The sequence below is a fragment of the Scyliorhinus torazame genome, chromosome 11, assembly GCF_047496885.1.
Source record: "Scyliorhinus torazame isolate Kashiwa2021f chromosome 11, sScyTor2.1, whole genome shotgun sequence".
In the NCBI taxonomy this organism is placed as follows: Eukaryota; Metazoa; Chordata; class Chondrichthyes; order Carcharhiniformes; family Scyliorhinidae; genus Scyliorhinus; species Scyliorhinus torazame.
This window is the reverse complement of record NC_092717.1, coordinates 74,878,278-74,905,996: the sequence shown is the minus strand read 5'-3', so window position 1 is coordinate 74,905,996 and position 27,719 is coordinate 74,878,278. Positions and strand designations below refer to the sequence as shown.

At 43.7% G+C, this 27,719-nt stretch overlaps 1 protein-coding gene across 3 annotated transcripts in view; it reads right to left on the bottom strand.

Annotated features, from left to right (window-relative positions):
• Positions 1-27,719, bottom strand: part of rad21b (RAD21 cohesin complex component b) — a 146,702-nt gene that overhangs the window by 35,978 nt on the left and 83,005 nt on the right. For all 3 annotated transcript variants that reach the window (XM_072467417.1, XM_072467416.1, XM_072467418.1), the window contains exons 2-6: positions 26,357-26,535; positions 24,058-24,187; positions 11,892-11,991; positions 10,135-10,241; positions 4,409-4,615 (exon numbers count right to left, since the gene is read on the bottom strand). In XM_072467417.1, the coding sequence (XP_072323518.1) occupies positions 4,409-4,615; positions 10,135-10,241; positions 11,892-11,991; positions 24,058-24,187; positions 26,357-26,500 (688 nt within the window). In that variant the 5' untranslated portion in view covers positions 26,501-26,535. The remainder of the gene's footprint in view (positions 1-4,408; positions 4,616-10,134; positions 10,242-11,891; positions 11,992-24,057; positions 24,188-26,356; positions 26,536-27,719) is intronic.

The following is a 27,719-nucleotide window of genomic DNA, read 5'->3' as shown; positions in this document are numbered from 1 at the left end:
TATAAGTCCCAACCCCCGGGGGGAAAAGAAGGAATGCTACACTTCCTGGACCAGCTAAGGTTCCCGAAGGTGAAGGGACAGGAGGTGGCAGGTTTGGGGGCGGCAATCGAGGTGGATGAGGTGATTAAAGGACTGGGGAACGTGCAGGCAGGGAAGGCCCCGGGATCAGACTGGTTTCCGGTGGAATTCTACAGGAAGTATATGGATCTGTTGGCCCCGCTTTTGGCGAGAACTTTTAATGAGGCTAAGGAAAGAGGGATGCTACCCCCGACAATGTCGGAGGCGACGATATCGCTAATCCTGAAACGAGATAAAGACCCGCAGCAATGCGGGTCATACAGGCCTATCTCACTCCTAAATGTAGATGCCAAACTGCTGGCCAAAGTGATGGCGACAAGGATAGAGGATTGTGTCCCAGGGGTGGTGCATGACGATCAGATAGGGTTTATAAAGGGGAGACAACTGAATGTTAATGTACGAAGGTTGCTGGGGGTGATGATGACGCCCCCACCGGAGGGGGAGGCAGAGATAGTGGTGGCGATGGATGCAGAGAAGGCATTCGATAGGGTGGAGTGGGACTATCTGTGGGAGGTGCTGAAGAGGTTTGGGTTCGGTGAGGGGTTTATTAGATGGGTCAGACTCTTATATGGGGTGTAGTCACAAACCGGCAAAGATCGGGGTATTTTCGGCCACATAGGGGTACAAGACAAGGGTGTCCCCTGTCCCCGCTACTGTTCGCGTTGGCAATTGAACCACTGGCCATAGCGCTGAGGGATTCTAAGAAGTGGAGGGGGGTGCTTAGAGGGGGAGAGGAACACCGAGTGTCGCTCTACGCAGATGATCTACTGCTATACGTTGCGGACTCGGTAGAGGGGATGCCAGAGGTAATGCAGATACTTAGGGAGTTTGGAGAGTTCTCGGGATACAAACTAAATATGGGGAAGAGCGAGCTTTTTGTAATGCACCCCGGGGAACAGGGTAGGGGGATAGATGCTCTGTCGCTGAGGAGAGTGGTAAGGAACTTCCGATACCTGGGGATCCAGGTGGCCAGGAACTAGGGAGCCCTGCATAGACTTAACCTGACGCGACTGGTGGAGCAGATGGAGGAGGACTTTAAGAGGTGGGATATGGTGCCGCTGTCGCTGGCGGGCAGAGTGCAGGCGGTTAAAATGGTGGTCCTCCCGAGGTTTCTTTTCGTGTTTCAGTGCCTCCCCATTCTGATCACAAAGGCCTTTGAAAAAAAAAGATAGGAGCATTACGAGCTTTGTGTGGGCAGGAAAGACCCCGAGAGTAAAGAGGGGGTTCCTGCAGCGCAGTAGGGACAGAGGGGGACTGGCGCTGCCGAGTTTGAGCGACTACTATTGGGCCGCCAATGTGTCGATGGTCTGTAAGTGGATGAGGGAGGAAGAGGGAGCAGCGTGGAAGAAGCTGGAGATGGCGTCCTGTAAGGGAACGAGCCTAAAAGCGCTGGTGACAGCGCCGCTGCCGTTCTCCCCGAAAAGGTACACCACAAACCTAGTGGTGGTGGCAACCTTGAGGATCTGGGGGCAGTGGAGGCGACACAGGGGAGTGACGGGTGCCTCGGTGTGGTCCCCGATAAGGAATAACCATAGGTTTGTCCCAGGGAGGATGGATGGGGGGTTCCAGTGCTGGCAGCGAGCAGGAATTAGGAAGCTGAGAGACCTGTCTATAGACGGGACGTTTGCAAGTCTGGGAGCGCTTGAAGAAAAATATAAGTTGCCCCCAGGGAACGCCTTCCGATACATGCAAGTGAGGGCATTTACGAGGCAACAGGTGAGGGAATTTCCGCAGCTCCCGACGCAGGGGATCCAAGATAGAGTGATTTCGGGGGCATGGGTTGGAGAGGGCAAAGTGTCCGAAATATACCGGGAGATGAGGGACGAGGGGGAGGCGATGATAGAGGAGCTGAAGGGAAAATGCGAAGACGAGCTGGGGGAAGAGATTGAGGAGGGGCTATGGGCGGATGCCCTAAGTAGGGTAAATTCCTCGTCCTCGTGTGCCAGGCTTAGCCTGATTCAATTTAAGGTTCCACATAGAGCACATTAGACGGGAGCAAGACTGAGCAGGTTTTTCGGGGTCGAGGACAGGTGTGGGAGGTCAGGAAGCTCGGCGAACCACACACACATGTTCTGGTCGTGTCCGGCACTGCATGAGTTCTGGGGGTGTGTGGCAAGGGTAATTTCAAAGGTGGTGAAGGTCCGGGTCAAGCCAGGCTCGGGGTTAGCTATATTTGGGGTTGCAGAAGAACCGGGAGTGCAGGAGGCGAAAGAGGCCGATATTTTGGCCTTTGCGTCCCTAGTAGCCCGGCGTAGGATTCTCCACTCATGTGGAAGGAAGCGAAGCCCCCGGGCGTGGAGGCCTGGATAAATGACATGGCAGGGTTAATAAGATTGGAACGAATAAAATTTGCGTTGAGGATCGGCTCAGGGGTTCTCCAGGCGGTGGCAACCGTTCCTTGACTATCTCGCGGAACGATAATGAAAAGATAGAAATGACAGCAGCAGCAACCCAGTGGGGAGGGGGGGGAAGCACTATTCTGTGTTTTTGCTATTTGTTTTTCTTTTTTTTTTTAGTTTTTGTTGGAAGTTCACTATATTATTTAAATAATGTTATTTACCAGTTAATGTATAATCCCTTGTTGAGTTGTAAAAACGGAAACATTTATTTGAAAAATTTCAATAAAATATATTTTTAACAAAAGAATACGTGATTTATAAACAGAGGCAGGGCTCAAAAGTAAGCAAGTTATAGTAAAGCTTTATAAGTTACTCATGGGCTCCCCAATTAGGGGCACAGCACTTTAGGAAGGATGCCAAGGTTGAGCAGACAAAATTTACTTAAATAGTAAAAGAAGTGAGAGACTTGGATCGTGTAGAACGTTCACAGAATCGGAGATTGTTCTTTCTAGAACAGAAATGCTAAAGGGCTGATTAAATGGAGATATCCAAAATTATGAAGAGGTTTAAGTAAATAAGGGGAAACAAATTTGACTTGCAGGAGGGTCTGGAACAAAAGCGCATAGATTTAAGATGATTGGCAAAAGAACCAAAGATAACAAGAGAACAATGTTATGAGTTCTTGCAATCTGAAAGGATGATAGAAACAGGGTCAATGGTAGATTTCAAAAGGGAGTCAGATATATAAAAATAATAGTTTTCAGTTGAGCAGTTTTAATTGGATATTTCCAAAGATCTGGCCCAGGGGACAAATGGCCATTATCTGTGCTGTATGATTCTGTGAAATCAATATACGAAAAACACAAAATTATACATGACAGGTTAAAACATTAAACAATGAGGGTAAACTCTTTGTCCTCGTGCGCCAGGCTTACCCCGATACAATTTAAGGTTTTGCACAGGGCACATATGACCGGAGCAAGGCTCAGTAAATTTTTCGGGGTAGAGGATAGGTGTGGGAGATGCTCGAGAAGCCCAGCAAACCACACCCACATGTTTTGGTCATGCCCGGCACTGCAGGGGTTCTGGGTGGGGGTGGCAAAGGTGCTTTCGAAGGTGGTGGGGGTCCGGGTCGAGCCAGGCTGGGGGCTGGCTATATTTGGGGTTGCAGAAGAGCCGGGAGTGCAGGAGGCGAGAGAGGCTGATGTTTTGGCCTTTGCGTCCCTAGTAGCCCGGCGAAGGATACTGTTTATGTGGAAGGAAGCCAAGCCTCCGGGCGTGGAGACCTGGATAAACGACATGGCAGGGTTTATAAAACTGGAACGGATAAAGTTTGCACTAAGGGGTTCGGCTCAGGGGTTCACCAGGCGGTGGCAACCGTTCATTAACTACCTCGCAGAACGATAAAGGAAATGGGACGGTAACAGCAGCAACCCAGGGGGGAGGGTGGGTCCTCAGGGGTGTTTTTGTAAAGATATTGGTACTTGGTTCTGTATACTGAATTGCTGATTTTATTATTTGGGAGAGCTATTATTTTTGTTATGGCAGTTGCCATTTAGTTTATATATTATTTATTTATTTGTTAAAATACGGTCACGGTTATTTATATTGTTTTGCTGTTGTAAAAAGGGGAAAAACCTTTGTACGGTTTTGTATGGCCGAAAAAGTTGAATAAAATATATTTTTAAAAAACAAAAACATTAAACAATACACTGGTGTTATGCTTTGAGCAAAAGCAGGGTGGCTTTCCTGGACTTAGGCACATGACAGCTACAGTTATTCAGAGGATCTAATGTAGTCTAATTACATACAAGTGGGAGCAAATGAATTGCAAGTGAAATTAAGACTATACAAGAGCCACTCAAACTAAATTTAAAACCAAGATGTTCTGGGCAACACTCCTCATTTGATTAATTTGCCCAACAGGAACGTACATAACTTCTAAATGTACTCATCTAAATCCTGCAATAAGCGAGGGAGTAGAGACATACCAAGAATTCCACCATCAATTCCATCACCAAATCCATCATTTTTGAGGGGGTCATCATATACCAGATGATTACTTTTCTCAGCCAGCTGAGCTGTGGTGTTTTGCACTGGCTCCAATAACAGATTAGAGTCACTGGTGCTTCCCATGATGTCTTCTTCAAATGTGCTGCCTTCACGCATAATCTCACGATCATCAACACCAAAATCACCTTTACACAGGGTGAAAATTCCACATAATCCATAAATTAATAGCTTGCAGTTGCCAGGCAAATTAGAAAATCATTATCTCAACTGCCAATGAAAAGGTCCTAAAGCTAAAACAGACATTGAGAGTCCCATGTTTAATTTTAAATGGTCTAATACGGGACCAAATAATCAACAATTTAAAATTCACACTGTGCCACATGTAACTCCAGATATTTACATGCACTTGTGCATGCATCAACCATTATTCATTTGATAGGATAGTCAATATTGGCATTTATTATGATGTACAATTGCAAAATCAAACCATGATAGCAACGTTGTTAACGAGTATAGAGGCCATGCTTTTTAGCAACCTAAAAGAAAAAATATTGAATGTTGCTATGACCAATAATGTTCCTGGAATGATTTAAAGAGCGAAAATTCGCATACACAGATTATGTTTTTTTAACAATGATCAAAATCTTCATTACGAGTATTAATTAGCAACCACTTTGTGTCAAAAGAAAACATTTCTGAAACCACGGTAATCAATGGCTGTTTATTCTGAACAGAATTATACTTTTTCTTAGCTCGCTGCAACTGGATCATTGCCAGACACCTTCATTATTTACATTTTAGTCAGGGGAAAATAAAATGACAACTCACTGATTTAAGCTAAAAAGAAAATAATAATAATAATCTTTGTCACAAGTAGGCTTACATTAGGCAATGAAGTTACTGTGAAAAGCCCCTAGTCACCACATTCCGGCCCCTCTTTGGGTACACAGAGGAAGAATTAAGAATGTCTAAATTACCTAACAGCACATCTTTCGGGACTTGTGGGAGGAAACCGGAGCACCTGGAGGAAGCCCACGCAGACACGGAGAACATGCAGACTCCAGTGACCCATGATGGGAATCAAACCTGGGACCCTGACGCTGTGAAGCTACAATGCTAACCACTGTGCTACCATGCTGCACTCACACAGAGCATCAGAGACATGGTTGCAAGTGGATCATCCACTTGGCACTTCTGGCTAAAATGTGTTGTGAATGCTTAAGCCTCATCTTTTGCATTGATGTGCTGGGCTCCTCCATCATTCAGGATGGGGATATTTGTGGAGTCTTCTCCTCCTCCAGTGAGTTGTTTAATTGTCTACCACCATTGATGGCTGGATGTGGCAGGACTGCAGAGCTTAGATCTGATGCATTGGTTGTGGAATTGCTTGGCTGCATCTGTTACTTGCTGCTTACGCAGTTTGGCATGCAACTAGTCCTGTGTTTTAGTTGCACCTGGTTGACACCCCATTTTTAGATATGCTTGGTGTTGCTCCTGGCATGCCGTCCTGCACTCTTCATTCAACCAGGGTTGATCCCCTGGCTTGGTGGTAATGGTAGAATAGGGTATATGCAGCCCATGAGGTTACAGATTGTAGGCATACAATTCGGCTGCTGCTGGTGGCTCACAGCACCTCATGGATGTCTAGTCTTGAGTTGCTAAATCTGTTCAAAGTCTGCCCCATTTAGCACAATGGTGGTGCCATACAGCACTAAGGGACAAAAGTTTCAAAATAAATATTTAAGATGGTGTAAAGCAAGAATTTCTTCTCTCGAGGATTGTTAATCTTTGGCATTCTCTGCCCCCAAGAGCAGTTGAGGTTGGGTCATTGATTTTATTCAAAGCTGAGTTAGCCAGATCTTTGATCTACAAGGGAGTCAAAGGAGGAAGGCAGCAAAGTGGAGTCAAATCTACAATCACCTCAGCCATGATTTTATTGAATGGTTAGAGGGGCCGAATGTTCTACTCTTGCTACAATTTTGTTATCTAGTTACATTCTCAAGAAACTTTAATAAATTTGTCAAACATGATTTCTTGTGCGTAAAACCATGTTGACTCTGCTTGAGCATAGTATAAATTTCCAAGTGCAGTGTTGGGAGTTCCTTAATAATGACTGCCATTTTCCTGATGACCGATGTCTGGCTAACTGGCCCACAGTTCCCAGTATTCTCTCTCCCTCCTTTCTGGAATAGAGGTGTTACATCTGATAGCTTACAATAATGCTGGGACAGTTCTGGAATCCAGGAAATTTTAAGAAATCACATCTAGTACACCCACTGTATCTGCAGCCTGTAGGCCGTCAGATCGCAGGGATTTTCAGATTTTAGACTCTTTTAAGTTTCTACTAACAATTAATGTCAGCAGAAAAAGAAACGTTCCTTCACTCTTATTAGTTCAGTAAGAAGTCTTACAACACCATGTTCAAGTCCAACAGGTTTGTTTCGAATCACTAGCTTTCAGAGGACTGCTCCTTCCTCAGGTGTGCTCACCCCAGTCCAACGCCGGCATCTCCACATCTTATTAGTTCTTCAGCTACCCTCTATTTCTGGTCTGTAATTTGTGTCTTCTAATGTGAACATCTCTGTCATTTCCTCATTTCCCGTGATAATTTCTCCTTTTTAACGTACTTTAATGAATGTTTTCATATTTTTGGTTAGTTTATTCTATTTTTCCCCTTTTCTTTAAAATAAACATTTTGATGACCCTTTGCTGGTTTCTAAAATATTCTCAATCCTCAGATTTACCACTGTTGCAAGGAACATTAAAAGTCTCTTTTAGTCTAATACTACCCTTGCCTTCACTAGTAAGTCAGTGGTGAATCTTTCTTGATGAGTTTTCTACAAACTCATTTTCCAGGCTTACCGTTTCCAATTAACTTGTCCAGTTTATTTGGAGATTAAAGAGCCACAATTATTAATTTGTCTTTAGTACAAACTCCAGTTATTTCTTGCTTAATACTCTGTAATGGTACATGCACTGTTAGGGAGTGTATAAGCTACTTCCCCCAGTGTTTTCTGATCCTTGTTATTTCTTATTTCCATCTTTATTGATTCTATCTGGTTAGCACTGCTGCCTCACAGCGTCAGGGACCCAGGTCCAATTCCGGCCTTGGGCGACTGTCTGTGGCGTTTCCACATTCCCCTCGTGTCTGCGTGGCTTTCCTCTGGGCGCTCTGGTTTTGTCCCACAATCCAAAGATGTGCAGGTTAGGTGGATTGGTTATGCTAAATTGCCCTTAGTGTCCAGAGATATGCAAGTTAGATGGGGTTACAGCAATAGGGCAGGGGAGTGGACCTAGGTGGGTGCTCTTTCGGAGGGTTGGTGCAGACTCGATAAGCCGAATGGCCTCCTTCTGCACTGTAGGGATTGTATGTAGGAACTTTATTTCCTAATCTTCTGAGCCAAGACCCTTACTCATTACGGTCCTTCGGTCTTCCTTCACTATCATGGCTACTACTCCTCCTCCTCCTTTTCCATCTGCCTATCTTTCTGAAATGTTGTACACTCTGGAATATTTATTTCCCAGCTTTGGTTACCTTGTACCATGTGCATTGGTGATTAAGTCTAAACGAGTTATCTCTTATTTGTCTCACAGGCCATTTATCTCCTTGCCAATGCTTCACCCATTCAGATTTGGAACATTTTTTTTTACTGGTATTCGTTGCTTGGACCTTATTTAATCATTTCTAAAAAAAAATCTAGAATTCATTTTTTCCAATTAAGGGGCAATTTAGCGTGTTCAATCCACCTACCTTGCACATCTGTGTGTTGTGGGGGCGAAACCCACACAAACACAGGGAGAATGTGTAAACTCCACAAGGACTGTGACCCAGAGTTGGGATTGATACTGGGACCTCGGCTAACCACTGTGCCACCGTGCTGCCCTTGAACCTTATTTAATCATGCAATATTATTGTTAAACTCTGCTTCCTGACTGTCCCATCCTGCTGCTCTTTACCCAAATACTTTTGTCTTTAAATTTTTTAATCTCCCTTCACCTGAATCCTACTCCACCCCACCCCTTTTAGTTTAAAGCCCTAATGATACGATTTGCCAGAATGTGCATGAGTTCAGAAGCCCTGATGCTCCTCATGGCAGGTTCCCATTTCATGGAGTTCTTGAAGTCTTGACTGACATTCAACTAGATTCACTATCAGAGGTACGGCCTGGGAATTTAGTGCCAGGAAGCTACCTCTAACCTATTCCTATGGGAATAATTCCTGGCACTAGTGAGAGAAAGGTTTCAACATGACTGGTAATAAGGCCAGGGTTGCAGTTGCCCATGGATTCCTTGTTAGCCCTTTATGGAACATTTCTGCTCCTTATCAACAAGAAGTTCTGACAGAACATTTAAAAAAAATATTTGTTTTGGCATCAATGAGCCAATTGTAGCCTCCTATCATGGTTCTGAAGTTAAATGACACAAAGTGCAGAGCATTCTGATTTCAGGTTAACACAAGTTGCAATGCTGATCAAAGAACTGTGAGATTTGAAAATCCAGTAGAGCTGGTCTTCCTTTAGTAGAAGCATTGTTGCTGGCATAATTCCCCCAAATACTAGGTCTGGAAACAAGAAGAGTTGGAGCCACAAATAGAATTTATAAATTTGAACCCTCTCACATTATTCTTGCTGGACAATGGGTGTTAAAATCAGAGCCAAAATTTCCACCCTTCCCAGTCTATCATTTGAATAACACAAATACACATCCTTAGCACTGTTGCCATTAGGGAATGAAAATATGAGTCACAAACATACACAGGACAGGATAAAGACTAGCTGGTCCATTAAGTCTGTTATATATGTTTATGCTGTGACTTCAGAAATCCCCTGAAAGAGACAAATGCTGCACCAACTCCTTGGGCGCAATTCTCCCATCGGCAGACTAAGTACCGACGCCGGAGTGAAAACCGGAGTGTTTCACTCCGGCGTCGGAGGCCGTTCCCAGCCCCCTATTCTCCCGCCCCTGGGGGGGCTAGGAACGGCGCCGCGCCATTTACGCCACGTAAAAGCGATGCCGCATGAATGACGCGACCGCCGCCGCGTAAATGACATCACCCGTGCATGCGCGGTTGCCGTCCTCCCCGCAAGAAGATGTCCGATGGATCTTGCAGGGCAGCGGAGGAAAGGAGGTCCTTGATCGTGGGCCAGACCCTTTTTGAGCCCCCCCCGTGCAAGAACCCCCCTCGCTCCCGCGCTGTTTTCGCCGGCAGCAACCAGATGTGGATGGCGCCGGCAGGAACCTGTCGTGTTGGGCAGGCCGCTCGGCCCATCCGGGCCGGAGAATCGCCGCTCGCCCATTACCAATGGCAAGCGGCGATTCCCCCAGCGGCCAGCCGTGATTCGCGCCGCGCCGGTTTGGGGGGAGAATCGCGTGCGGGCGTCGGGGCATGACTCACGCGGCGCCCGGATTGAAATTTTTAAATCCTTGGGGCAAAATTGCTTGGTGTTAGTTCTCATGACTTAAAGATTAAAATTCTTACTTGTGGCAAAGTAATGAAGCAGGTAAAATATATTGGATATTAAATATTAACAGCTGAAATAGCACACAAAGCAATTTTCTGCAAGCAGTTATAATGTCACTAACCTCTACTACTAATAGAAGTAATGTGAAGGACTAAACTAATAAATCACTGGAGAAATCAAAATGAGATAAAACAATTCAGATGATTTGTGTCTGTGTTCAGGAGAAAAATCTCAATTCTCACCAAAGTCATTATCCTGAAGTAAAGTTATGTTGCCCACTTCCTCTCTCATAGTGATTTCTTCCACTCTACTCTGGTTCAAAGTAAACTGTTGAGCCACATCAATATCACTAGAAAATAGATCATTATTGATTTGGTTAAACAAAGATTTTAAATTATGCAAATTAAATTGATTAGACGAGAGCTAGAAAATACTCAACTGTAGAACTTTCAAAATCCCATGTCAAAAAGATCAGTCAAAACACATGCATTATAATTGTCGACAAATCAAGAATTGTGGATAACCATCACACATGGTTAACACCCCCCCATTAGTGCCAAATGGTGAAGACTCAATTGATTCAGGTTTTTCAGCTATCCCCTGAATAGTAAGCAGTAAAGCAAGGTTAATCCCAACAGAACGTCAAAAAGTGGTTTATAGACGAATTGTTCAGGAAATTCACTGCTGCTACATGAAAGTATCATTCAGATACATTTTCTCTGGAATGCTAAAAATAGAAATATCAAACACTGGCAAAGTTCATATCACATGCCATGTAGCAGTGAGGCTTACAAAAAGTGCTCGGATGAGGTCTGTGCTAAATATTTCAGATTTCAGCCGTTTACTTCTGCTGCAGCTGATCATTACTCTATCTTGATGATATTCAAGTAACAATTTGTTTTGATATTATGCCAAAGATGCTACATACTTTTAAAAAATACACAATAATAAAATTGTGATTTTTCTAATTAGATACTCCAATTTAGAGTTTTCTACATTTGTCTATTTTCATATTGATATTTGAATTTAGTTAATAAAAATGTAAGAGGTGCAAAGGCGAGCGGTACTTGCGTTATTTGTCATAATAACATGAAGCTGAAGAAGTGTTGTTCAGTTAACGATTCTTTTATGCAATTTGATCTGCCCATACTTGGAGAAAATCTCTTCCAGGGATTCCCTCCTGTTAAACACCAAGGTACTCCTTAAAAGTCCGCTCATTGTTTGCTCCACAACTTATTGAGCAGTAAAGTGTGTGTTCAAGCGATTGCGGAGAGAAGCCACTGCCAACTGTCAGTTTACAACTCAATCACTTTAATTGTGCAAAACTGGCAATTCCAGTAAAATGGTACTACTTAAAAAATAGGATTTACCTGTCCATGTTTTTTTCTGAACTCCAAGTGAAAAGGAACCGTTTGTTCTAATTCAATGTTGCTTCTGTGAATAGCCTGGTTAATTTTAACATATTCACTTCACCCAAAAAAGTTTCAGATAGATCATGTTTGGCAACTATTGGGATCCCTCCAACGCATCTTCCCTTCCCTACCCTACCACCACCACCCCATACTAGTGACAAGTGCAACAGTATGGTTCTGCGAGTAATGTTCACATACGCACATACACACTCCCCTGATTAAAATAAATCAGGGTAGATGTGTGTTATTTCTCGTTAGTGTTGTTCGATTGTACACAAGAGATTTGAATATATTCAAGAGACACTTGGGGAGAATGGGATCAAAGTCTATGGGGAGAAAGCAGGATTAGGCTATTGAGTTGGATGATCAGCCATGATCGTGATGAATGCCGGAGCAGGCTCGAAGGGCCAAAAGGCCTCCTCCTGCTCTTATCTTCTTTGTATCTATGTATTACTCAATACCCAGAACTATCTCTGTATATATTCATACGTTACCATTTTGAATTATGCACTCTTTCATTTTAATTCTGAAATTATTTTGTGGTGCAAGAATACTCACTTCCTCAAACATGAATTAAAAACACTTACTCTAAGTCAGGTAACGGCTGGTCAAAATCATGAAATTCCTCTGGCAAAGTGATAGCATTGTATGCAGCTTCTCGGTTCTCCTCTGGAAGATCCACAACACCTATAATGGAGATGTCAATTTAATAATAAGAATATGAGTAATCATTATTATCGTCACAAGTAGGCTTACATTAACGGTGCAATAAGTTACTGTTAAAATCCCCTAGTCGTCCGGCGCATGTTCTGGTACACAGAGGGAGAATTCAGAATGTCCAATTCACCTAACAAGCACGTCTTTCGGGATTTGTGGGAGGAAACCTACGCAGACACACGGAGAACGTGCAGACTCCGGACACAGACAGTGACCCAAGCAGGAATCGAACCTGGGACCCTGACGTTGTGAAGCAACAGTGCTAAACACTATAGCTAATATCCTGGTAACCACTTACTCAGCCAGAAATCAGAACACTCAAATTTGGATAGGGATGCTACAGTGTCACATGGGCAATGAATTACTAGTTCCTGGTTAGTGCACGAGATCGGAGTTCCACTCATGTCCCAATGGTTGAACATATTACTTGGTGCAATTATGCTAGGATACTGCCCATCTAGATCTTTAAAATCGCACAGCAAGATGAATTCACAGTACTCATCTTGAACAAGCATAATGTTATTCAAATTTGAAATTGGTCAGGAATTTACACTTCTGTGATTACTCTCACCCACAGCATTTATAAGGTATTGTTCTTGTGATTCCATGCTTTTAATTTATTCTTAAGTTAGTACAAGTGTGCCTCTTGGACTTCAGCGCGAAACAAACTAATACATTTAATCTAATTTTAGACTTTACAAATTTAAATCAGAAAGTTGATATTAGTTTTGCTTGCCGTTTGAAGGGGAGAAAAGGATAAAGGAAATGTTGCAATTCTGAAGTTACATCATGTATAATTTGGAAAATATTATAAACACAAGAATACAAAAAATAGGAGGAGTTAAACTAAATGGCTCTTCGAACCAGCGCCAGCATTCAACGCAATCATGTCTGATCTTGGGCTTCAAATTCACTTCCCTGCCAGTTCCCCAAATCCCTCAATTCTCCAAGACAACAAACATTTATCTATCCCAGCCTTAGATGTATTCAATGATTGAGCATCCACAGGCGTATAAGGTGGTGAATTCATCTGCAACCCTTTGAGTGAAATGAATGAAGTAATTTCCCATTACCTCAGTCCTAAGTGATCAGTGCCTTATCCTGTGCCTCAGCGTTTTAGAGTCCCCAACCAGAAACAATCTCTCAGCATATACCATAGCAAGCTCCTTCGGAATCTTGTATCTTTCAATGAGAACGTCTCATATTCTGCTGAACTACAGAGAAAATGGACCCAATTTGCTCAATCACTCATCATAGGTCAACTGCCTCATCCCAGGGACCATTTAGTGAACCTTTGCTGTACTACCTCAAAGGCAAAAAGTATTTTCAAAGGAGACCAAAACCGCATAGTGTTCCAGAAGTAGTCTCACCAAAGCCCTGTATAACTCGAACATGACTTTATTCCTGTACAGCAAACCTCTTGAAATAAAGGCCAACATGCCCTTTGACTTCCTAATTGCTTGCTGTACCTGAATGTTAACTTCTTGTGTTGCTTGTACCAGCACACCAAAGTCTCTTTGAACATCAACACTTACAAGTTTATCAAGTTTTTAAAAAATTTTGTGCTTCTAATCTTTTGACCTTAGTGAATAATTTACACCTCCCTACATTATAATAATCTTTAATAGTGTCCCAAGTAGGCTTACATTAACATTGCAATGACGTTATTGTGAAAAGCCCCTAGTCACCACACTACGGCACCCGTTCGGGTACACTGAGGGAGAACTCAGCATGTCCAAATCACCTAACAGCATATCTGCCATATGCTGGCAACTCACTTAACCTGTTGATATCTCTTCACAGCCTCTTGTGCGTTCCCCACAGCTTTCCTTTCCACCTAGCTTTGCATCAGCAAACTTAGATACATTACACAATGTAAATAGCTGCGTTCCCAGCACTGACCCTTGTGGTAATCTGTTATTTACTACCTGTCAACTTGAAAACGTCCCAGTTATGACCACCTTTCTGCTTCCTACCTGTTAACTAATCTTTTTAATCAATGCTAATATATTTCCTTCATCTCCATGTGCACTTATCTTGCCTGTTAACCTTTTGTGCGGCACCTTATCGAAAGCCTTTTGGAAATCCAGGTATACTACATCCATCCCAGGTTCCCCTTTATCTACCTTATTAATTACATCTTCAAAAAGCTTTAATAAATTTGTTAAAACAGAATTTCCCTTTGTAACATCATGTTGACTTGTTCTAATCATACTATGCTTTTCTAAGTATATTTTTAGCACTTCCTTAATAATAGATTCCAACATTTTCCCAACAACTGATATTAGTTTGTGTTGTATTTGCGTTTTCTCACCCCCTCCTTTCTTGAGAAGCAGAGTAAGATTTGCAAACTTCCAATCAGATAGGACCCTTCCAGAATCCAATGAATTCTGAAAAATCATTGTTGGGACTTCCACCATCTCTGCAGCTATCTCCTTTATAACACTAGGATGTTGGCCATCAAGCCCCAGGGATTTGTCTTATTTTACTCACTCAAATTTCTCCCAATACTTTTACTCTGTTGATATAAATTTCCCCACTCTTTTTAGCCCCTCGTTTACAATCTTTTTTTGAATAAATTTAGAATACCCAATTCATTTTTTCGAATTAAGGGGCAATTTAGCATGGCCAATCCACCTTGCCTGCACATCTTTGGGTTGTGGGGGCGAAACCCACATAATCACAGGGAGAACGTGCAAACTCCACACAGACAGTGACCCAGAGCCGGGATCGAACCTGGGACCTCGGCGCCGTGGGGCAGCAATAATCTATGCCCCCATAATCTATTTTTGAAATTAAATTTGTGTTTTCCACTATCAAGGCCAACAAAATATAGTTCAATAACTGCAATTTCCTCATTACTAGTGATAATTTTCTCCTGCCTGATTCTAATGGATCAATGTTAACTTTTGCTACACCTGTCCTTTTTTACATACTTATAAAAGCTTACAATCTGTTTTTATATTACGACTGACTAGTTTATTCTCATTCTTTTGTTTTCCTGGTTTAGCTCAGTGGGCTAGTCAGCTGGTTTGTGATGCAGAACTAGGCCAGCAGCGCGGGTTCAATTCCCGTACCAGCTTACCCTGGAGCCGGAATGTGGCGACTAGGGGCTTTTCACAGTAACTCCATACTAAATAAAAGGTTATTATTGTTGTTATTATTTTTATCAACCTTTTGGTTGCCCGTTGCTATTTTCTAAGGCACTGCCAATCACCAGACTTGCTACTGTTCTTGGTGAAGACAGACCTGATTTGGAACCCTCAAGTGTAAAAATATGCTAAGTTTTGCATAATGATCAAACATGCAATATGATTTTGGACCTAAAGAATTGCTATGTATCCTCCATCACCCCACCTCTTTACCCATAACAGAGAAGTACATTCTCAAATCTCTCAACTTTCAGAAAAATCTGGATGATGAACTAATGTGGCAGATGGTAGGAAAATTAATATTGTGCTATCAGAGTTAAGAGTTCATTATAGAATCGTAGAAAGAATTATCGATAGGTTCCAGCACAAAATAGGCCGTTCTGCCCATTGAGCCTGTCGTTTCTCTGAACTATAACTCGTCCCACTACTCAACCCTTTTCCCCACGGCCCAGCAGATTCGTCCCCTTCTGATGCTTATCCAATCCCCTTTTGAAGGGCATTAGTGAATCTACTCCTCCACCACACAAGTACTGCATTCCAGATCCTAACCACTCATTCAGTTCAGAAATATTTCCTGTCACCTGTAGCCATTCACTTTAAATCTGTGTCATCTGGTTCTTGACCCTTCGCGAAGTTTCTTAGTACAGACCCTTCATGATTTTGATCAGCTCCAACAAATCTCTGAACCTTCTATAAGAATAAACCCAACCTTTCCAATCAATCTATTCAGGCAATTACAATCCCTGGAAACAGTCTCATTAATCTTTTCTGCACTCTCCCCAAAGTCTTCACGTCCTTCCTAAAGTGCAGTGGCTATAATCAAACAGAATACATCACTTGAGGTCAAAATGGAATTTAAAAAAAAGTTTTTCATGATTTCCTTGCTTTTGTATTCGGTGCCTCTTTATAAAGCCCATTATGTCTTTTTAATCAATTTTTCAAGTTACCTTAACACCAAAAGATATCACTTCGCACTTCTGTTATTGGCCAGAGCTTAGAAACTCCAAAGTGAATTATGAAGTTCACCTGACCTACAACCTTTATGTTGAATTTGGCTAGGATGAGCACAAAACAGGTGTGATTCGTCAGACTTCCGAGACACGTTAATCAAAACAAGGTTATTCTAAGAATGTAGTTAACATATATATATTTTTATCAATTACAAACATAGAGACCCCACACAGCTACAGTAATCTATGTATATAATACTTAATGAAATGAAAATCGCTTATTGTCACAAGTAGGCTTCAAATGAAGTTACTGTGAAAAGCCCCTAGTCGCCACATTCCGGCGCCTGTTCGGGGAGGCTGGTACGGGAATTGAACCGTGCTGCTGGCCTGGTCTGCTTTCAAAGCCAGCGATTTAGCCCTGTGCTAAACAGCCCCCTTAGCTATTCCAGTTCAATAACAAAATCCAATTAAACCAAACCCCTTTTCAAGGGCGGGGCCCAGCACACTGTATTCTCACTTGATTGGGACTGGTCCATTTCCTGATATTCTGATCCAGTTTGAAACAGCAGATTCAAACTCCTTCCAGAAAGCAAATATATCTTTAAAGTTATCAAGGCAGTTAGCCACAACCAATGTGCTTTTTACTGGAACAGCTTTTAAAATGAAAACAGAGAAAACACTTCTTTCTCCTTCCGCAGTCCAAAGCAGTCAAACTGAAACCAAAAAAAAAACCCTCTCACCTGATAGCCACAATCCAATGTGCTACAATGTGTCACATGATAAGAGGCTAACACTTTCTTAAAAGGGACACTCACATGACACTTCCCTGCATTAAATTTCATGTGTCCATCCCTTCCACAAGATTGTCTAAGTACAAGTTTCATGTCATCTGCAAATTTTAAAATTATACCCAGAACACCAAATGTATCAAGAAAGGCTACCCACTCTTTCGTCAGAAAAACAACCAAACACTCACCACCACTTTCCTGTCACTCAGCCAACTTCACATCCAAGCTGTCACTGCCCATTTTACTCCATGGGCCACAACCTTGCTGGCAAGCCTATTACATGCCACTTTATCAAACACCTTTTGGGAGTCCATATACACCACATTAGCTGCATTATCTTCATCAAGACTCACTCAATAATCATACAGGATGTCTTTAACAAATTAACCCACACATGTTCAAGTGACTTAATTTTGTCGTGGCTAGGGCGACATGGTGGTGCAGTGGTTTGCACTGCTGTCTCGCGGCCCCAGGTCACTGTTCGTGTGGAGTTTTCCCATTCTCCCAGTGTCTGCGGAGTTTGCCCATTCTCCCCGTGACTGCATGGGTCTCACACCCACAACACAAAGATGTGCAGGGTAGGTGGATTGGCCACGCTAAAAATTGCCCTTTAATTGGAAATTTAAATTAAAAAATTGTTGTGGATTATCTCTAAGTTTTCCCACCGCCTAGTTTAAAGCTGACAAAGCTTGCAGTTGTTGGATTTATCCTTATATCCTTGTTTTAAATAAAGGGTACAATGTTTACAATTCTCCAGTTGTCTGGCACCACCCTCATTTCCAAGGAGGATTTGAAGATCACGGCCAATGGCTCTGCAATTTGCACTTTTATTTTCCTCAGCTTCCTGAGATACCCCCATATACAGTCCTGGTGACATATCAAATTACAACCAGTCCTCTGATATCTCCTCACTATCAATTTTTAGCCCATCTGGTATGTCAACTTCCTCCTTTTAAATTCGGGTTTTCACTTTCTTACTACCTTTAACAGCTTGTATACCGGGACAAGACTTTTGGCGTCCCTATATCCGAGCCACCGGTCTCTTCTCATACTCTCACTTTGCCTTTTATTTCCTTTTTCCCATGAATTTTCTAAATTCAGTCAGTTTCTCACTTGTATTATCAATCTGACAAATCAGATGTCCCCGTTTCCAGTTTTGTTTTACTTGCTATCTCTTTTGCCATCCAGGGAGCTCTGGCCTTTATTGTGCATCCCTTCTCCTTCATAGGAATATACCTTGCCTGCACCTGAACAATCCCCTCTTAGGGAGTCCATTTTCCCAATAATAATAATCATTATTGTCACAAGTAGGCTTACATTAACACTGCAGTGATGTTACTTTGAAAATCCCCTAGTCGCCACATTCCGTGCCTGCTCGTGTACACAGAGGAAGAATTCAAAATGTCCAAATTACCTAACAGCACATCTTGCGGGACTTGTGGGTGGAAAGAGGAGCGCCCGGAGGTAACCCACGCAGACACAGGAGAGAACATGCAGACTCCGCACAGACAGTGAGCCACGCCGGGAATCGAACCTGGGATCCTGGCGCTGTGAAGCAACAATGCTAACCACTGTGCTACCCTACCCTTTTGCCTACCAATCCCCGATTCCAATTTACTCAGTTCAGTTCTGTTCTTAACCACTGAACACAATTAGGTGTTTTTACTCTAATTTGCTCAATGACCTCTTCCATGGCTAGTCTAAGCCGTATAATATCACCAGAGTTTCCGAATTGAGTCCTGACTCATCTCATTCCTCAGAACCAGAATCCACAATATCACTTTCCTTGACTTGTATATATCAAAATCAACAAAACAATTCACCTGAACACACCTAGTAATGTAATGACATTTTAATCATTTAAGTCAAACCTAATGGATTCTGCTCAAGAACCTCCAAGACAACTTCCTCTCCAGCATTGTAATATAGTCTCCTTAATACTGACACTTCTTTCTTTCTCATCTTTTCTGAAGGCCTCGTATCCAGAAATATTTACTACCCAGTCCTGCCCTAGGCTAGGTCCTCATTATCACAACATAGTTATTCCCATGTGGATTTGTGCCTGCAGCTCACCATCCTAATTTGCTACGCTTGTGCATTTACACTCATGCACTGCAAATAATGGAAAAACTTATAGCAGCTAGCTGTTGAGACCAGTAAACAATAATACAAATGATTCCATGCCAACAAACTGCAGCAGGAGAGGCAAAATTATAGCTTGGAGTCTTAGAAGTCCAGACAACTCAATCAGTGTTACATTTCTACTGATTTGTTCTTTATCCCGTTTCAATTTTGGAACGGGTTGTCATCTGCACTAAAAACTAATTTCTGCCGGTATATACATCAATGCCTACGTAGGTTAACGGGAACACTGACCAATTTTCGAAGCATTCCTGAGGTTCCATTACAGAGCAGAAAGAAAACACATACCAAAATATTTATTTCTTTTTTTATATAAATCAATATTTTTATTCTCCTCCTTTTTCACATTTTCTCCTAAATTTACACCCACCAACAATAAACAATAATCAGTAACAAATATATCAATCCCTATATCAATAACAACGATCCCACCCTCCCACCAAACCCCAAACATTAGCCCGCATGTTTACACAAACAAATGACAAAAAGGAATTTGGGATCACCCAGAGTCGCCAGTAACACACAGCTCCCCTCCCCCCAATCCTCCCATCCACACGCCCCAACTAATGTTCAATGTTATCCAGTTCTTGAAAGTGCATAATGAATAATGCCCATGAATTGTAGAACCCCTCCATCCTTCCCTTCAGTTCAAACTTAACCTTCTCAAGAGTCAAGAATTCCAACAGGTCCCCCCACCAGGCCAGGGCATAGAGATTGCTCTCCAACCTATCAGGATCCGCCTTCGGGCAAGCAACGAGGCAAAGGCTACAACATCTGCCTCCGCAACCGTGTCCAACACTGGTTGGTCCGACACCCCGAATATGGCCTATTGGATGCCCGGGTCCAGTTTCATGTGCACCACTTTAGAAATTACCCTAAAAACCTCCTTCCAGTAATCCTCCAGCTTTGGACAGGACCAAAACATATGAAAGTTCACACACATCTTCTACTCCTTCAAAGAATCGGCTCATCCTCGCCCTCATGAGGTGTGCTCTGTATACTACCTTCAGCTGTATCAGCCCCAACCTCACGCATGAGGTTGAGGCATTAACTCTCCAGAGCACCTCACACCAGAACCCCTCCTCCAGATCCTCTCCCAACTCTTCCTCCCACTTTGCTTTGATCCCTTCCAGTCGTGCCTTCTCCTCTTCCAAAATAGCTCCGTAAACCGCTGACACTACTCCTTCTCCAGTCCCCCTGTCGTCAGCACCTCCTCCAGCAATGTGGAGGCCGGCTCCACCGGGAATCTCTGTATCTTCTTTCAGGCAAAATCTCGAACCTGCAAGTATCTAAACATTTCCCCCTGCTCCAGCCCATACTTCGCTTCCAGCTCCTTCAATACTGCAAACCGACCCCGAAGAAACAAATCTTTTAGTGTCTTAATCCCCTTCTCCTCCCATTTCCGAAAATATCCATCCCACCTCCCTGGCTCAAATCTGTGGTTCCCCCGAATCAGCATTTCCCGTGACCCTGCCCCCAACCCGAAGTGTTGGCGAAACTGCCTCCAAATTCTCAATGAAGCTATTATTACCGGACTCCCCGAGTATTTCCCCGGGGCTATCGGGAGCGGCGCTGTTGCTAGTGCTTTCAATCCCGACCCCCTGCACAAACTCTCCTCCATTCTGACCCACTGGGAATCACCGCTCTGACCCAGCTCCGCACCTTCTCCACATTCGCCGCCCAGTAGTACATAAGGACATAAGAACTAGGAGCAGGAGTAGGCCATCTGGCCCCTCGAGCCTGCTCCGCCATTCAATGAGATCATGGCTGATCTTTGTGGACTCAGCTCCACTCTCCGGCCCGAACACCATCACCCTTAATCCCTCTATTCTTCAAGAAACTATCTATCTTTATCTTAAAAACATTTAATGAAGGAGCCTCAACTGCTTCACTGGGCAAGGAATTCCATAGATTCACAACCCTTTGGGTGAAGAAGTTCCTCCTAAACTCAGTCCGAAATCTACTCCCCCTTATTTTGAGGCTATGCCCCCTAGTTCGGCTTTCACCCACCAGTGGAAACAACCTGCCCGCATCTATCCTATCTATTCCCTTCATAATCTTATATGTTTCTATAAGATCCCCCCTCATCCTTCTAAATTCCAACGAGTACAGTCCCAGTCTACTCAACCTCTCCTCGTAATCCAACCCCTTCAGCTCTGGGATTAACCTTGTGAATCTCCTCTGCACACCCTCCAGTGCCAGTACGTCCTTTCTCAGGTAAGGAGGCCCAAACTGAACACAATACTCCAGGTGTGGCCTCACGAACACCTTATACAATTGCAGCATAACCTCCCTAGTCTTAAATTCCATCCCTCTAGCAATGAATGACAAAATTCCATTTGCCGTCTTAATCACCTGTTGCACCTGCAAACCAACTTTTTGCGACTCATGCACTAGCACACCCAAGTCTCTCTGCACAGCAGCATGTTTTAATATTTTATCATTTAAATAATAATCCCTTTTGCTGTTATTCCTACCAAAATGGATAACCTCACATTTGTCAACATTGTATTCCATCTGCCAGACCCTAGCCCATTCACTTAACCTATCCAAATCCCTCTGCAGACTTCCAGTATCCTCTGCACTTTTTGCTTTACCACTCATCTTAAGTGTCGTCTGCAAACTTGGACACATTGCCCTTGGTCCCCAACTCCAAATCATCTATATAAATTGTGAACAATTGTGGGCCCAACACTGATCCCTGAGGGACACCACTAGCTACTGAGTGTCAACCAGAGAAACACCCTTCTCACCCTCGAAAGGACCAATATTTACCTTAGCCACTCTTTTTTGTTTTATATATTTGTAGAAACTTTTACCATCTGTTTTTATATTCTGAGCAAGTTTACTCTCATAATCTATCTTACTCTTCTTTATAGCTTTTTTAGTAGCTTTCTGTTGCCCCCTAAAGATTTCCCAGTCCTCTAGTCTCCCACTAATTTTTGCCACTTTGTATGCTTTTTCCTTCAATTTGATACTCTCCCTTATTTCCTTAGATATCCAAGGTCGATTTTCCCTCTTTCTACCTTCCTTCCTTTTTGTTGGTATAAATATTTGCCGAGCACTGTGAAAAAACTCCACTGTTCCTCAACTGTTTCACCATAAAGTCCTTGCTCCCAGTCTACCTTAGCTAGTTCTTCTCTCATCCCATTGTAATCTCCTTTGTTTAAGCACAAAACACGAGTGTTTGATTTTACCTTCTCACCCTCCATCTGTATTTTAAATTCCACCACATTGTGATCGCTCCTTCCGAGAGGATCCCTAACTATGAGATCATTAATCAATCCTGTCATTACACAGGACCAGATCTAGGACCGCTTGTTCCCTCGTAGGTTCCATTACATACTGTTCTAGGAAACTATCGAGGGTACATTCCATAAACTCCGCCTCAAGGCTGCCTTGACCGACCTGGCTAAACCAATCGACATGTAGATTTAAATCCTCCATGATAACTGCTGTACCATTTCTACATGCATCAGTTATTTCTTTGTTTATTGCCTGCCCCACCATAATGTTACTATTTGGCAGCCGAGAGACTACTCCGATCAGTGACTTTTTGCTTTACTATTCCGGATTTCCACCCAAATGGATTCAACCACATCCTCCATAGCATCGATGTCATCCCTTACTATTGCCCGGATGTCATCCTTAAATAACAGAGCTACACCACCTCCCTTACTATCCACTCTGTCCTTCCGAATAGTTTGATACCCTCGGATAATTAACTCCCAGTCGTGACCATCCTTTAACCATGTTTCAGTAATGGCCACTAAATCATAGTAATACATCAGGTTCGGAAGACCCAAACCCCCTTCCTGCCTTCCCCTCTGTAGCATCACCTTTCTAACGCTATCCACCTTCCCTCCCTATATGAACAAACTAATCCTTCACTCAATCTCTCTGAAAAAAGCCTTTGGCAGGAAAATCAGCAAGCATTGAAAAATAAATAGAAATCGTGGCAACACGTTCATTTTAACCGCCTGTACTCGACCCGCCAGTGACAGAGGGAGACCATCCCACCTTGCCAGATCAGCTTTCACTCTCCCCACCAAACTAGAAATGTTGCACGTGCGGAGCCCCCCTCACTCCTGTTAGACGTTTTAGTTGCTATGATATGAAGAGTCTAAAATTCTGTTCCTTTTTCACAAACACACATTTATTTCCTTCCAACAGCCTTTGCACAAAACTCTCACTATACATCACCTGCCAGAGGCCACCTGAAGCCCCTTTACATATCAGTGTCAATTAATGGATTCTTTACACAAATGAGACAACTAATTGCAATGTCTCTTAACCCAAAACGTAACAACTCCCGGGCAACCTGCACCCCCAGGTATCTAAAGTGAGTCCCTGCCCTACGGAATGGCAGCCACTGCACCCCTGCCCCCACCCCCGGCCGAGACACCACAAAATACTCACTCTTGTCTAGATTTAGATTGTACCCCGAGAAAGACCCAAACACTCGAAAGACCCAAACACTCCAATATTCCCCCTATCGACACACTTGGTTCCGACACGTATAACAGCAAGTCATCGGCATATAAGGACACGCTATGTTCTATCCCCCCCGCATTATTCCTTTCCATACCCCCGAACTTCTTAATGCAATGGCCAATGGCTCAATCGCGAGTGCAAACAGCAGGGGGGACATACGACATCCCTGCCTAGTCCCATGGTGGAGAGAAAAGTATCTTGAGCTGATGTTGTTTGTGCGGACACTTGCCCTCGGCTCCTTATATAGTAGCTTTACCCAGTTTACAAATCTTGGTCCAATCCCAAACTGCTCCAGAACTGCCATCAAGTACCCCCATTCTACCTGGTCAAATGCCTTCTCAGCATCCAATGCCACACCCACCTCTGTTTCCTTCCCCTCTGCCGGTGCCATAACAACGTTCAATACCCTTCTAACGTTTACTAAAATATTTCTACCAGAACTTTCCTCCTCCAATTTTAAAAAATATTCAAAACGCAAATAGTATACAAAGCAAAATACCGATATCCTACCTGGACGGAAAGCCATTTTAATCTTTATGAAGGCTTCATTACAGTCTGCCAAGAGGTATTTGGCTTTTCTGTGATAAATCCTTACCACACCCAGCAAAAGGTGGCCAGAGGTTCGCAAAGCCATCTTGACCTGGAAAAGATAGTAATTATAAACTAACAATGACATTATTTTCCAAATCGTCTATCAAGCAGTCTTCTTAAGTGTGGCCAGCAACCATTAGTAGCTTTTTGCCCTGCTGCACCGTTCCATACCATCCAAAAAAGGATAAAGATAAAGCAAAGGATGTTTAGTGGGCAGCACGGTAGCACAGTGGTTAGCACTGTGGCTTCACAGACCAGACTCCCAGGTTTGATTCCCTGCTGGGTCACTGTCTGTGCGGAGTCTGCACGCTCTCCGCGTGTCTGCGTGGGTTTCCTCTGGGTGCTCCGGTTTCCTCCCCCATTCCAAAGACGTGCAGGTTAGGTGGATTGGCTATGATAAATTGCCGTTAGTGACCAAAAAGGTTAGGAGGGGTTATTGGGTTACTGGGATAGGGTGGAAGTGAGGGCTTAAGTGGGTCGGTGCAGACTCGATGGGCCGAATTGCCTCCTTCTGCACTGTATGTTCTAATGATAGAAGGAGCAAAAAAAGCAAGAAAAGGGTGAATAAGGATAAAGAGAAAAACAGCTACAGAGGAATTTCCCTGCACTCAGCCATTGGGAAGTGTATCGCAAGAGTCCTCCTTAATCATTTTCTCGCTGTGGCTGAAGAGCTCCTCCAAGAGATAAAATGCAGATTCCGCCCACTAAAGGGCACAATGGACATGATTTCCACCATGCGTCAACTTAAAGAGAAATTTGGGGAACAGCATCAACCCTTGGGCATGGCCTTCTGTGACCTCACAAAGATCTATCAAACGTGAGGGATTATGGAGCATCCTTCTGTTTCGGCTGTCTTCAAAAATTTGTACCATTCTGCACCTGTTCCACAAGACATGCAAGTTTTGGTCCTGACCAATGGATCCACCACAGACATAATTAATGTTTGAACTGGGGTCAAGCTAGTCTGCGATATTGCACTGACGCTCTTCTCGATCTTACTTGCTGCAATGCTCCATCTCGCCCTCAGTGAGCTCCCCACTAAAGTGAAACAAACGACAGAACAGGAATCTGTTCAATCTCGGCTACAAACAGGCCAGATCCAAGGTCGTGCCACCCTCTGTAAGTGAACCATAGCATGCAGATGATGGTTGCGTCTGCGCACACTCGGAGATAGAGTTCCAAGCCATTGTCAACACCTTCACTTGTGCATATGAAAGCATTGGGCCTTACACTAAAATCCAAAAGACCAAGGTCCTCTACGAACCTGCCCCCGCCACAAAGCACTGCCTCTCGGTTATCCAAATCTACAATGAAACCTTGAACAGCATGAACCACTTTCAATACCAATAGCGTACGGTCAACAAGGGCAGAAGGTTCAGCACAGCCTTCAGTGTACTAGCACATCCTTGGATCACCTGAGGAAGAGTGTTTGAAAACCAGGACGCAGGCCTGGCACCAGGCACATGATCTACAGAGCTGTTGTGTTACCCGCCCTCCTATATGGCTCAGAGATGTGGACTATGTCCAGCAGGCACCTCAAAACCCTGGAGAAGTACAACCAGTGTTGACTCTAAGATCCTGCATGCCCATTATTGGCAGGATAGGCACACCAACGTCAGTGTTCTCACTCAGGCCAACATCCCCAGCATTGACCATGCTCGATCAACACAGTTTGGCAGACCACATCGCCCACATTCCTCATAAAGAGTCCGGAAATAAGTGCTCTACATATGACAAGCACGCCCCTGGAGAGCAGAGGAAATGCTTCAAGGACACCCTCAAAGCCTCCTTGGAAAAGTGCAATACCCCCACCAACATCTGGTAATCCCTGGCCCAAGTCAGTCCTGAGTGGAGAAAAATAATCCGAGAAGGAGCTGAACACCTGGAGTTTCATCACTGAGATGAAGCCAAGCATCGAGAGCAAAAGGAATGTTGCAACCCGGGCACCCCACACATCCGCTCCTCCAACCACTGTCTGCCCCACCTGTGACAGTGATTGTAGGTCATGCATTGTACTCCTCAGTCATCTGAGAATTAATTTAGCGTGGAAGCAAATCATCCTCGATACCGAGAAACTGCCTGTGAAGCAGAGAAAATTCCCCAAACAGTATGCAAGGGCAACATGAGGAAATACACACACTTGAGTTAAATTGTTTGTAGAACTCATTTTGTTTACAAATATTTGACCCAAATAAAGGGGTCTAATTAGAAAATTTACCTTTGGAGAAATTATGCTTTCCACGCTGCTCTCCAGATTACATTCAAACACATGGGCTTTGGTGAGCTTCTTGTCCCAATGGGCCGCAAGCCAAATTTTGGCTAGCGGCCCACGTTTGCTCAACACAAAGTGAGCGTAAAACATCTTCTGTGGTTATCTTTTAGCCCAAGATCATAAACCTAGGAAAAAGAAAATAGCCAATAAACAAGAAAGATCCATTTTACATAACATACACAATATACTCAAATAAGAACAGAGGATGCTGAAAAAAACTGCAGATCTGGCAGCAACTGTAAGGAGAGAAAGCAGAGTTAACAGCTGTGAAAGATTGCAATAAAATGTAGCAACTTTAAGAACAAAAGACAGATGGCCTGGTGTGGGAAAGGGGTGTTTGTGCATTGAGGCAATACATCTACGGGACATTTTTAAAAAGGGCGTTTAAGATGGAAGATAACAGTCACAATCTAAAGCCGTCAAACCAAACGTTGAGTCCCTTGGGCTGCAACTTGACCAACCAGAAGATGAGATGCTGCTCCTTCAACTTGCAACTGGTTTCACTGGAGCACTGCAGTAAGCCAAGGCCAAACATGTGGGCATGAAAGCAACTGCTGAACGTAGAACCTTTACCATAGATACATAGAAGATAGGAGCAGGAGGAGGCCTTTTGGCCCTTTGAGCCCGCTCCGCCATTCATCACGATCATGGCTGATCATACAGTGAAGGAGGCCATTCGGCCCATCGAGTCTGCACCGACCCACTTAAGCCCTTGCTTCCACCCTATCCCCCTAACCCCATCTAATCTTTTTGGGACTAAGGGCAATTTAGCATGGCCAATCCACCTAACCTGCACGTCTTTGGACTGTGGGAGGAAACTGGAGCACCCGGAGGAAACCCACGCAGACACGGGGAGAACGTGCAGACTCCGCATAGACAGTGGCCCAGCAGGGAATCGAACCTGGGACCCTGGCGCTGTGAAGCCACAGTGCTAACCACTATGCTGCTGTGCTGCCGTGGAAGGCTGGGGTCATGCTTGTGGACTAACCGAAGGCATTCCTCAAAGCGGTCTTTCCTGCATTGGGAGCAGTGAATACAATAGACCAAATTGAAGGAAGTGCAAGTGAAATGCTGCTTAACCTGAAAGGAGTATTTGGGGCCTTGAATGGTGAGGAGGGAGGTGTTAAAGGGGCAAGTGTTGCATCATCTATGATTGCAAGGGAACGTGCTATGGGAAGGGGTGGTGAGATTGGCATGCTGGAGGAGTGGACCAGGGTATCATTGAGGGAGTGGTCCCTTAGCAACCCGCTGGAGTTGGCAGCTATAGCAGGGAATGGTCCTTTGAATGCAAAGACTGGTGGGGTGGAAA